Here is a 14006-nt window from a genome sequence, read left to right on the forward strand (position 1 = left end):
AAAAATTGTTTTCTAAACAAAATACTAATAATTATTTTATAAATAATAACAAAAGCAAATCTGCACAATTATTGCTGAAAGGTTGTCATATAAGACAGCTGGTCTTTATTAACAGGTTACTCATACGTTATGTTGTGCCTTGGGACTGCCTAAAAAGTGGTCACAATAACACAGGGTTGACTGTAGTAGGTTGACCTTACATACATGTAGTATGAATTTTTAGCAGATACATACAAGTATCAGATATGATCAATATACCCGGTACATGTATGATTGATGTAGTCAAGCAAATCCAGATCTTAGTAAATATACATATCTTTTTTTACATCTGCCTCTTGAACTTACGATAATCAGAGCAAGTGGGTGTGTTGACAGCTCACTGGACTCAAACTTAAAACCAACTCAACCATCAAACAATCTATTATTTTTAAGAGTAGCCACAAAGGAGACACGCCCACAGAAAAAAGGTCATGCACACTTGTCTGCACATAACTAAACACAGCAATGCTAATGCCTGGGGACACGCTGAGACCTTTGATTTTGAGGCGTGACTTTAAACTGAAAGGAACTAAAAAATTCTAACTATGAGCTTAGACTCAACACATGGTGGGTGGAAAACCACTCCTTTTAATACTGTATTTACTTTATTAGTAGTGCATATTTTTAAAGATCTGGCATACAATAAGTTTTTGGTTTGTGTGTGATTCTAATTCATAAATAATTTACAAATTATTAATGAATGTGAATAATTAAGACATGTTCATTTAACCCAATGATAGATGACAACAATTAAAATTCCTGTGTGTTGATCTAAAAGTCTACCTTTGTCATCACAAAATAAATTTGCATGATTTTTTTCATATATTTACAAAGATTTTTAATTAAGATCTGTATCCAAGGAGAAATTAAGTCTATCTGGTACAAAATTAACAATTATATAAAAAATATGCATAAATGAAGGAATTTTGGCGAAAAAAATATGGCATTTAAAAGGTTAAAGCGCGGTAGTCGGACAGGTATTTATAATGCCAAAAAATGACCATGCTCACGTACGTGAGTTAGACCAGAAATCGGCCAAACTCATGCGTGTGCGTGAGAATGGGTGTTTTTACGTGTGTTCTCACGTAACACAGTACACTTCAAGGGTGACAAAGATAAATGCGTGAACGTGCGTGAGAATGATTGCTTTTAAGTGCGTTCTCACGTGAAAAAGAAACATTGCGTGAGATCTCATATAGGGTTTTGCGTCCCAATCTCACGTGCGTGAGAATGATTGCTTTTAAGTGCGTTCTCACGTGAAAAAGAAACATTGCGTGAGATCTCTTATAGGGTTTTGTGTCCCAATCTCACGTGCGTGAGAATGATTGCTTTTAAGTGCGTTCTCACGTGAAAAAGAAACATTGCGTGAGATCCCGATCTCACGTTCGTGAGATTGATTGTTTTTTATTGCGTTCTCACGTGAAAATCGAAAATGCGTGAGATCCCTTATAGGGTTTTGCGTCCCAATTTCACGTGCGTGAGAATGATTGTTTTTTAATAGTGCGTTCTTACGTGAAAATCGAAAATGCGTTAGATCCCGATGTCACGTGCGTGAGAATGATTGTTTTTTTAGTGCGTTCTCACGTAAAGAGAAAATGCGTTAGATCCTTTATAGGTGTTGTGAAACAGGGAAATGCGTGAGAATGATTGTTTTTTAGTGCGTTCTCACGTGAAAAAGAAACATTGCGCGAGATCCCTTATAGGGTTTTGCGTCCCAATCTCACGTGCGTGAGATTGATTGTTTTTTAGTGCGTTCTCACGTGAAAAGAAAAATGCGTGAGAACCCTTATAGGGTTTTGCGTCCCAATCTCACGTGCGTGAGAATGGTTGTTTTTAAAGTGCGTTCTCACGTAAAGAGAAAATGCGTTAGATCCTTTATAGGTGTTGTGAAAAAGGAAAATACGTGAGAATGATTGCTTTTAAGTGCGTTCTCATTTTTCTTTTTCACGTGAGAACGCAATAAAAAACAATCATTCTCACGCACGTGAGATCGGGATCTAACGCATTTTCGATTTTCACGTGAGAACGAACTAAAAAACTACAATTCTCACGCATGTGAGATTGGGTTCTAACGCAATGTTTCTTTTTCACATAGAACGCACTAAAAAACAATCATTCTCACGCATTTTCCTTTTTCACAACACCTATAAAGGATCTAACGCATTTTCTCTTTACGTGAGAACGCACTTAAAAACAACCATTCTTACGCACGTGAGATTGGGACGCAAAACCCTATAAGGGTTCTCATGCATTTTTCTTTTCACGTGAGAACGCACTAAATAACAATCAATCTCACGCACGTGAGATCGGGATCTAACGCATTTTCGTTTTTCACGTGAGAACGCACTTAAAAACAATCATTCTCACGCACGTGAGATTGGGACGCAAAACCCTATAAGGGATCTCACGCATTTTTCTTTTTCACGTGAGAACGCACTAAAAAACAATCATTCTCAGGCACGTGAGTTTGGGACGCAAAACCCTATAAGGGATCTCACGCATTTTTCTTTTTCACGTGAGAACGCACTAAAAAACAATCATTCTCACGCACGTGAGATCGGACTCTAACGCAATGTTTCTTTTCACGTGAGAACGCACTAAAAAACAGCCATTCTCACGCACGTGAGAACTGACCGGAAACTGTCAAACTCCCGCACGAAAAAGTAATTTACGTGACAATGGCTAATTTCCGGCCCAACTCACGTACGTGAGAAAGACGTGAGAATGGTCAAAATTTTGACCTATAAATAACTCAGTCGGGGTAGTATGGGTCTCATATAGACAAAGATGGCGACTTTGACTGTATCGCAGATCAACGAGTATAAAGTGAGACGTTTCCAAGCTTTAATTAGGTCATTTTTATGTTATTGGAAGGTATCAAGGAGTCACCGGCGGTAATCAGTGCAAGTCGCCCCCAGGTCAAACCTCATACTTGTGATTTCCATTTGAAGAGCGCATTGGATTGTGGGAAAATCAATGTTTATCAACACAACAACGACTACCACGCTTTAACCTTTTCACTACCAGTTCTCTCTTTTCATAATAGTCCCTTTTATAGTCTGCAATTTCCTTCAAAAAGTTGGGACTCAAATAGCCAAATTTTTGGAGTAAAAACTGAAAATTGACCCAAATTTTGTCTGTTGGCTCCAAAATCAGGTTTCATATTGAAGAAGATAAAAAAAAAAAGTAAAGAGCAAAAAAATTTGGACGAGAAAGTATGGTGGTGAAAAGGCATTTGGTCAGCAGAGTGTTAATTGCTTTATAGGTTTCATAATAATCAGCTATATTATCTGCGCTTCTATTAAAGACATACATGTACTTCTAATAGAGAAAATACGGTATAAAAAGTTAACAACTGAAAGAAATGATGTCCCCATACACTACAATTTACATCCAGTCTCAACTGTCAAACGGAATAGATGAATCTAGACTAAGTACGCTTTTAATATAATTATCTTATTAGACTGGCATACATTCAGTCACCGGCAATAAACTTACAAACATTTCAAAAATCACATCCATCATACTGTCATCGGCAATAAATATTACTGTCATCTCTTATTGATCACAATGTCACACTGACTAGATGGCAGACAGTACTGTTGAACCAAATTAATCATCATAGCACTCACATTATTCAGGGTTCTGCCCTGCCTGATTTGAGTGCCTGTCGCTAATTAATATTCATGAGGTCATTAATGTTCATGAGATAATTAATATTCATTTTCCCATTCTACTATTTACGATTTAACTACTTTAATTATTTTAACTTTCATTTTACATATTTCAATGTAAAATTAATCTGCTTTGATAAAAGTGAACAAATATATACACTTCATTTTCGCAATCACGTCTAAAATACGTATTTTGAGACATTGACCACTGACCTGGCAGCCATTTTTTTCAAAGCATGTAGTGTGTTTGTTATGGCCAAAGCGGAAACAAGAACTGAATTGTTTTCTTTTCAAATGGAATGCTGGTAAATCATATTAATAGTGAGAAATAAGTATTCCTTTTATCACTGACTAATTATAGCTTATGATTATGTAAATGATTATGTGAATCACACTCTAAAGATGTCAACAAACAGTCACACAAATATTAACAAACTGACTACTTTACAAATGCAAACTTTGATTCTATAGTAACAAATTATTATCCCCCAAGCATAAAAACAAGAAACAATATGGAAAAATAAGATAACATGACTGGCAAACATTAAAAAGAAATGAAAATGTGTTCCATACAATGTATTGTCTGTTACATGTCCATGTTGTATGTTTGAATTATGTGCGTGTGCATTTAAGCACAACACCTCTCTCATCACAGTATGTCGCACTTTAACCAGCAGTTAGTTTAACGATCGTCAAATCACAAAACATGTTTATATCACATTATCCGTCAAAGTTCAGGTATGGCAATAATGAAAATGCAACATTGTAATAGACTTTATTTACAAATGGCGACTGAGATCTCACAAAAGTGAAAAGACTTGTTTATTCCCTTCGAATAGTGTTTCATTCTTTAATGTCATCACATCCAAGATGACAGTATAGACAGTGTAGCTTGCTGTTAAGAATCACCTCAGTTGTTAATTTAGCTATCGATATACTGTAAAATACTTTATTTTAGCTGGAATTCATTTTCACTGAAAAGACGTTTTGGGTGTTTTGTATGGAATTTATTATCACTGATTTTTGATTAGTTGAATGTAAAATATAGGGAAAACAGTATATTCGCTGAATTTTATTTTCACCGAATCTTCCTCTCAGCGAAAATAGCAAACAAAAATTCCAAGCGAAAAAAAGAGTATTTCACATTATTCAGGATATATTGCTCCTCCCCAATGTGTGTATGGCAGTTAATATTACTCCATGTTAAAAACAGATTTATCTCATTATTATTTTCAATAATGAAGAGTTTGAAAGTGAACTTCAATCAGAATTTCATGCATAGTATTTTAGTGGAATGCAGAGAAACAAATTAAAAACACATATCTGTTTCAGTACATGTACAACACACAGCTGTTCCATCCTAGTTTGCAACATAATACAGATGTTGCTCTCCAACCGATGCTATGTGAGAAGCAATGTACATGAATGGCAAATATAACAATTGCTTCAAGTCAAGGCAAACATTATATGACATCAAACACATGAGCAATGTTGCAGTGTTAAATATGCATAATAAATCACATTGGTTACCATTTATACCTAATTTAGTGGGAATTACCGGTAGTATTAATATACAATACCGGTAATAACAAATTTTTATTGTTTGAATAATTATTATAATGAGCCATTCTTCTATTACTGTAGAATATTTTATTTTTACTTGGAATTAATTTTCACTATTTTTGCTGAAAGAATGATTCAGTGAAAATAAAATCCAGCGAATATTTTTCCTATATTTTACAATCAACTTGTCATAAACCAGTGAAAACAAAATCCATACAAAATACCAAAAATGTCTTTTCAGCAAAAATTCATTCCGGTTAAAATAAAGTATTTTACAGTATTAAATAAATCTTAATATTCTTCACCCATGTACGAGTATGGCATAATTGAATGAGTAAATCCAGGCAGCATGTCAACAGGGCACTATACAAACATAGCCCCAGGCAAACTGTACATTTGTAATTACAAAATAATTTAGCATATCAATCTCTGTCAGTATACAGCAGCACATGCAGGTGAGCACAGCACATGCAGGGAATTATCACGATGGTAAGCTTTGAGAGTAACAATTTATTCCTTCATTTATATCATTAGTAATTCATATGTTTAGCCACATATCATCAATGAATCAATACTACAAATTAATGGTCAGCCATCTGGTACAGATACATGAATCATGGCTGATTAACACAGTTCATGATTTATTATGCATTATTTAATACTTTTTTCCATTATGAAGAAAATTACAACGAGACGTAACATTTCCCCCTTCAATATATCCACATGTCCAAATATAGCATATCAATAACCTAAGCACCGATGAATTGTAATATCTCTTAAGATAATCGTTATGGTTTATAAAGGTCAATAATTATCTAACCACATTAATCCACAAGTTCCTCAAAAAAATCTCTATGAACATTCAATAAATGCAATCTGAGCAGAATATAAATGAGGAGACAGCAGGTACACACGTCTGAGATCTCAAGGGTATGGTAATTGAGAACATGAACACACTTACATAAGAGGTAATATTTGATTAAACAATTAAATCTATAAACAATTCCGGCGTACGTGAAGTGTGACTGCATACCCCATTTTGAAAAAAATTGAGAGAAGCCATGCATGGTACAGTTCCTGTTAGTTATCAAATTCAAGATATAAAGTTCTGTTTATAGTAATATAGTTTGAACATAAACATGTGAGAATTATCGATCCAAAAGCTGATGCTTGATTATGATGATTTTTTAACATTAAAATGATTGACATTCAGTCATCTTGTATCTGATCATCAAACGAGTACTTGAGAGATATTGCTCTGAAACAGCATTAAAACAAAATGGCCGACTGGAAACCATTTTGAATCTGATCTGATAAAACAAAATGACGTGCATCAGGGACACATAAAGTTCAATGTACTAGTATGTATTAAGTTTGAGCAAAATCCATCCAAAAACGAACAAGATTTGGTTCAGGAAGGCCAAAAATACATGATTTTTGATGACTTTTTAGTACAAAAATGGCCACTATTCGGCCATTTGAATCAGATAGTCAAACAAATGTATCTGCATCTATAACATAATGTATAATGAATATATAAAATTCGAACATAATCAGTCAAAGCATGTAAGAGAAATGGCACTTGACAAATTTTCATGACTTAATACAAAATGTCATGTTAAATTGTGATATTCGTATTTTATTTTTGTGTTTACTTCTTCATTTGTTTCTATAGAGAAAGTATAATTTCTTCGTATCTGAACATTTTGCTTAGTGATATTTAATTTAGTGAGTTTCCAGTTGGGATATGTTTTCCTATATACATGATTTTTGTTCTTGCTGCATGATATTACTTTTTTTTTATTCAGTGGCATATAAGGGAACCACTGTAAATGAAGATACGGTTTTCAATCCACTGATTATTCTGCTAAGTATACAAATCTAAAAGTTTTCATCTGACTTAAATGTTTAACATGCATGTAATGAGTACATGGTTTCATAACCTGGGGATAGCAATCAACATTCTGTTGCATATTTCAAGAGATACTTGAGTTTAAGCACAAAATGCACAAGTGAATAAATATACAATGTACACATTGTACATGTATATGCATAAAGTAGGACAAAAAGTCATCATAATGTCACACAATATATTTTTCTGGAGATTGAATACTGAATTGAATTTAACTGAGGAGTGGGGTGGTGGTCATGGTCAACATAGTAGTACTTTTCATTGACAGAAAAACATGCTCCTCCAAGCTATGCATTAGCAACATTTCATGTTTAGTTTTTTTCTCTGAGCTTGTGCAGATTTACCTAGTGTTAATTAAAGTAGTTTAAAGTAAACTGCTTTTAAATATTGATCTGAATGATGAAGCTTATATCACACAAAAAATGTAAATTCATTATCAAAGCTCACAAAGGTAATGATACAGGGCTCGAAATTAACTTATATTTTTGGTAGCCCAATTGGACTACCAATTTGTGAAGCTGGTAGTCCCAAAATAAATTCTGGTAGTCCAGTTTTTGATTTTGTAATTTAAGATTATAAAAATATTCTTTAAAAGATCCTGACTACCTATCTGACCTGTACATGCCATGTTGTATAATTTTGTTTTTGGACACAACATTTTTAAATTTACCATTGTTTCTGAACTACACAGAAATAAAACAGATGATAGACATCAACAAAACTACATGTAGGTAGCAGATTGTTGCAATTTCTAGTAGCCATTGTGGGCTGCCAACTTTGAAATGTGGTAGCCCCATCATGAAAACTGGTAGTCTGTGGACACAGGACTAATTTCGAGCCCTGTGATATAGAAGTTACATGCACCATACATGTATGTTGTGAAAGTAGGCCACACTGTGTGCACAGTACAAGTACAAACCATACTGTATCATACCACCATCCAACCCAAATACATTTATTGTATCTATTCATACATGATACTAAGACTATAACATCAGAATAACTCAGTTAATGTGTGGGAAAGGTATTCACGATTTACAAAATTATGAAACATTCTGTGGTATAATGAGAACTACATTGTATAGGGGTGGCATTTTTCCAATACCTGACTGAACATGTTACAAAATCAATTTGGAAAAAAATATGACAGGATTTAAGCAAAGTCAACCCAGCATTACATGTCTTGCAATTTTGCTTTTAATCATCAATAGTAAATTGGAACATTAATCTAGAGGACAATATAGTCAGGATAATATTATAAATAGTTCTATGCAACTAAATTGAATTTAACGAGCGAAAAATAATGTCTCAAATTTTCTAAACACATACCATATTTCCTCCATTAATATTATGTAGCATATTTGCTTATGTAAATTACAGAAGTGTTTCCAATGATCAAAATGAGTTTTATTTTAATGATTTAGTACAATAATTGTGATTTTAGATATATACAGTACAGCAGAAGACGAAGTGACAACACTTACGTGCACAATTGTTCCATATTTAGAATTTCAGTTTTCTAATATGGTAGGATGAAAATACCCAGTACAATACCGCAAAATTACGACACGCTGTAACTTATGGCGCTACAGTGACAGATGTATAATAATATTCAATATGGCCAGATACTAAAAGTCAAACCTGTCCAATATACTTGCAACTTGTATTTATTCTGAAAAGATACTCAACTAATGATAATCATATTGAATGATGCATCAATAAAATATGACTTATTTTGATCATACATGTATTTTTATTACATTACTGTATGCACTATTAATAGAACAAATACGGTATTCATTTGTGTGGAACTATGTATTACCCATCAACCCTCAAAATTTACCCGCTCAAACAGTGAGTGAGTAAATGGTGTGGACGTGATTCGAATACTAGTTTACACAATCAAATTACATGTATTAACTCTGCACGTGCTGTTGACATAATCAATGGTTTCACAGACATCCCCAAGAGAAATCATCCAAAGTGTTTTTAGATAACGGCCACATTAACCCAAAATTGCGCTTCTTGGGCTCAATATCCACACAGAACCCTCATTTTGAGACTAGTCTAGGCCCTTTCAGTGATCAAGATTCTCAATTTCCCAACAGTTTTATATTGGGACAGGTTTTCTCAAAATACTGCAATCTGCATATTAGTACTAATGGATAAAATGGCTGAGACCGAGTAAGGTCAATAAAAGTACAAGTTTCTGACACCAGACAAATGATATATCCAACTCAGCTGGCATAATAGTATTAACTAGTGACATTTGGCATACCAATATTGCATTCTTTATACCTAATTAGCACTACTATATATGCAATACATGTGACAGAGAAAGTTGAAACCATACTGATTTGCATGGAACTATAGGAACAAATACCCCATGTCAATGACCTCCACCTAGATCAGCAACATGCCAGTTTGGTCAAATCTTTCTTGTCGCTATGCCTGCTACTGTTTTTAAAATCATGGCATGTTATTTCTGCTTACTCCTGACATTAGTTATATTAGTTATTAATAAAATTAAACTGGTTGTGGTTAGTTGTTACAGTGTTCTCCCCAGGCCTTTCAAGCACTGCGGGCCCGCGTCGCATAGACAAACAGCCGCGTCGCTTTTGTTTCGCCCGCGATCCTTGAAATCCTGCCCGCGATGCTTATTCACGTTGTATTGTTCACAAGTGTCAGCCTCGTCTAGCACATCTTTAAAACAATAACATGTATTGATCGAAAGGTAATCCCGCCTTTGTACACAGTTAGCCTTACAAAAACAGTGATAAAAACGGAAGTCTACAAGAAGTTACCAAGTCTATCAAGGGTGCGGAGCTGGCAAACCCAAAATACTAGGGCAGTAATAATTTGCCCATTGCATCGGGATGGTCTATCCCGAGTTGCTGCACTGCGGTTAATTGCGTTTTTACTACTTCATAGCCAGTGACACTAATTACCAAGAATTAAAAAAACAAGTGAAATTAAGTAAACTGTAAATAAATCGGAGTTTAAATTATTCAACTGCAGACGAGATGGACGAGGAAAAAACGAACCCTGACCTCTAGAAATACCTCATTCACAGTGCGTCATTACCGAGGAACGCCACCCTAAGGCGACGTAACACATGTAGTGACATCGCAACCGATGCATGCTGGGTTACAACGGAGATTCTGATTGAGGTAACAAAGATGGCGGCGCAGAGTGCACGTTTTTCCGCGATGTTTAAAAACAACATTTCGTTGGCGATTTTGATGTAATTTCTAAGTTAATCATCAATGAATCGTTTTAATTAAGCAAACATTCTAAGTTTGTGTATTTGTAAACAAAAAAGTCAAGGACTGATGATCGCAACAGCAGCGGTGAATACCCGTTCAACCACGGTTACTAGAAGTAACTAGAAGTAACCGGTTACTAAAAGTTACTAGAAGTAACTGGTTACTAGAAGTAACCGTGGTTCAACGCAATGCCGTCAACTGACAATGTTACGTGATCGTAGCGTTACACAAATAATAGACAGATCAATGAAAAATCGCTGACTTTAGTTTTGAAATGCCGTTGTAGAAAAAATGTCATTATTGATTTATTAATTTCTTCATATTTTGATAACCCGCAATCTTGCAGATTTTACAAATTTAACAAACAAATCAACCCCCCCCCCCCTCGTATGAACTGGCAGTAACATTGGCACTAAAACTGACTGTACTTGTACACAAAATAATGACGAACCAGTTACCTCCACGGATAAACAATATATTCACTGACTGGCTATAAGTATTTTCATTTCTTTCCTGTTCTATTTCAAACATTATTTGACTTGATGCACACATAAAACACAATAAATTTAAATGATATAAAATATATGAGATATGTATCTCTTCTTTATTGCAGTTATAATGTTTGTTGGGGAAACTAATTATTATGCAAACAAAATTATGCAAATAAGATGTATTATTATGTAAATTAGCCGCGATGCGTGGCTTAGAGTCTGGGGAGAACGCTGTGTTAATAAGGTCAATGAACTCAGTACAAGTACTTATGTGTATAGATCACCTGTAAAATGTACAGAACTTGGGTGTAGCAAAACACTGGGTTCAACCCCAAGTTAATTATAACCCAATGTTGAAAAACATGTGTAAACTGATTAAACAGATGACCACCAGATTTAGAGTGCTTCTCTTGACCCAAGTTCAGTGTTAAACCCTGAGATACACTGTAACATGTATGTAAAAGTCCCTGGATTAAAACAATACCCTCTAATGTTGACATAATGGTAGGTGAATATCACACAAGTAGGTATGAATTATGTCAAGATAAATCTATAGACCACTGTGACAAACAAACAGAACACAGGTTTACCCCGATGATAAGATCAGTTAACAACATGATCTCAGTACATAAATGGAAAGCAAAACAAAATAGCTACGTTACTATCATTCAGATTGAGCTGGAATGAAAAATGTTTTTGGTTGCCTGGCTACCAATCTGAAAAGCTGATACCCCCATATGATAATAGTTGTGTTCAGATTTAAGCTAATCTCATATATTTGCATATCGGCTAGACCATTTAAGCAAAGAAGAAAACAGTGGTTAGCTTGGGCTAAGGAATACCCAATCTTTAGTCTTTTTATGATTACTCAGTACAGTAACCAGGAAGGTATAGTTAGTTCTGTGGTGTTAAAACAATACAAAAACAAATTCAGGAAGTGCAAATTGCAGAATAACAGAAAGTACCAGTAGTCTCATCGTTATTTAATTTTTTAGATGTTTTCACATTGATTGTCATGTCGGAAATGGCATAACCAAATAAATAATTATGAATATATTATTAAATCTGAATTCAACCTAAGCACTCACACTTTGTTAGCCTGTGCTGAGGAACTGAGCAGGGTCTTATGAACAGATCAGATTTAACCCATATTTAGCATTTCTTAGCCCATACTAAGCTTTCATGCACGTTTTCTTAGCTTGGGCTAAGGTTTTTTTCCAGCTATGGAGCTGCGTATGCCTGCAACTAATGTTGGGTATATAGCCTGTGAGAGTTTTGTTAGTTGAAGTATGGAAATAAACAACTCTTCAAGTGTTGGATACCCATATATCGATGGAGAAAAAAATTGTAATTTATAGTACATTTATAGTAAATTTGGGCTACTACAGTACAGTACAATATCTCAATGTGTGTAGCTTTGAGGCTGTACATGTCTCCTAAGTCGCCCTTGCTGGGTAATGTACTATATCCCATAGTGTCACAGGGTCCTATGTAGTCCTGGTGATGTACATTAAAAAGTCTCAAGAGACTCTTAACTATCTCAATAAAACACTTTTACAGACCTGAAATATTTATGACTGTCATATTCTCTTTAAAATCGTTTAGAAGTGTGAAGGAAAACATAAACATTTCATAGTAACTGGTGGTACATATTTGGTAATTTGTTGTATAACAATTTCAAAATAGCTAGCTAGACATTTTTGGACAATCGACCTTCATGGGTAGCATATAGGAAAAGTTAGTAGAATCAAGGGCAATGGGATATGTTCATATGAATCAAGTGGCAAGGTGACTACGATCTTCCCATCAATGTGCCTGAGTTGATACACGCACCGAAAATGAACATACCCATAATGTTACACCCTCTAGAAATTAAATATAATAAAACTAGATAAACATATTTTTCTTGCCGAGTATATGGTGCAGTAGAAAAAATTCATTACAATGTACATACAATGACAAAACCTATATTTCTAGCAGTTTTATCATTTTACTACTTGTAAGGAAATTATTTACAGTTATATTCATACTTTTAAAACATGTTTGCCGAAGAAATAAACGATTGTGATATTTTTCATGAGTTCCAATGCAGCACTGCATGACGCAATACTTTCATACATACTTTAATAAGCAAACATATAAATTAGTAATTTAAATTTTGCATATGTTTACATCTGCATTTGACTGGTATAGCAGAGAAGGCCATAGGTTAATATAATCCTCCAGCAAAAAATTAGATGTGTTAGACACTGTCAACCATTTCAAAGTAGTCAACTAGTTCAAATGCCCTGCATGCTCCTTAATATAAATATTACCACTCACCAACATTCTCTCAAAAGCAGCCATGACCTCCTGATCTGTCAAATCCTTGTTCATACGTCTCTCAAAATCTTTTTCCACATGATCTGCTTCTGCTGGTGTTGACTTAGAGGAATTCGCTTTCTCCTGCTTTGACTTCATTCGTATATTGGAAAACTGTAATAAGAATATATAATATTAATCAATTATTAGCTATGAGAGTAGGACCTGATGGATTCCATACACTGACAATACCAAATTTAGAGTTGATTATGCAGTATCTTCTACCTGTGATGTCTTTAATATGTACATGTAAATGTTATGTGAACAATGTCCAAAACACATATGCACATTTATACCCACACAATCTGTTAAACATGATTGACCAAAACTGGTTTACAATTCACAGACAATTCATTCCAATTCACATTTGTCCAACACATTCGTCCCAATTTTTTTGGTCAGCATTACAATCTTGGGCAGATTAATGTCTATTTCTGTTTGTGTGCAAGAAGTTAAAATCGACAGTGTGTGCTACATGTATGTCCTGACGGTTTCTGTTGCGAGTTTGCTCAACTGTATATAGTTACTGACACGCTTGCCATATTACGGTACACAAAACATGACTACCCAGCACCACCATACTTACTTGAATGGTATAATGAAAGAGTATGTAGGTGCCCAGGCTATGAGCTGTTGTTAATAGAAGTACATGTACAAGAAACAACATCAACCCACAGTTAAAATTGCGACGTGCTTACAA

The 14006-nt window shown here is 34.6% G+C and overlaps 1 protein-coding gene across 1 annotated transcript in view; it reads right to left on the reverse strand.

Moving 5' to 3' along the window:
- LOC102808568 (protein diaphanous homolog 2-like) overlaps nucleotides 1–14006 on the reverse strand; it is a 62965-nt gene that overhangs the window by 40662 nt on the left and 8297 nt on the right. The window contains exon 2 of the mRNA XM_085497831.1: nucleotides 13268–13420. Coding sequence (XP_085353957.1) covers nucleotides 13268–13420 — 153 coding nt within the window. The remainder of the gene's footprint in view (nucleotides 1–13267; nucleotides 13421–14006) is intronic.

The sequence above is a fragment of the Saccoglossus kowalevskii genome, chromosome 4 (assembly GCF_978046115.1).
Source record: "Saccoglossus kowalevskii chromosome 4, keSacKowa6.1, whole genome shotgun sequence".
Classification (NCBI taxonomy): domain Eukaryota; kingdom Metazoa; phylum Hemichordata; class Enteropneusta; family Harrimaniidae; genus Saccoglossus; species Saccoglossus kowalevskii.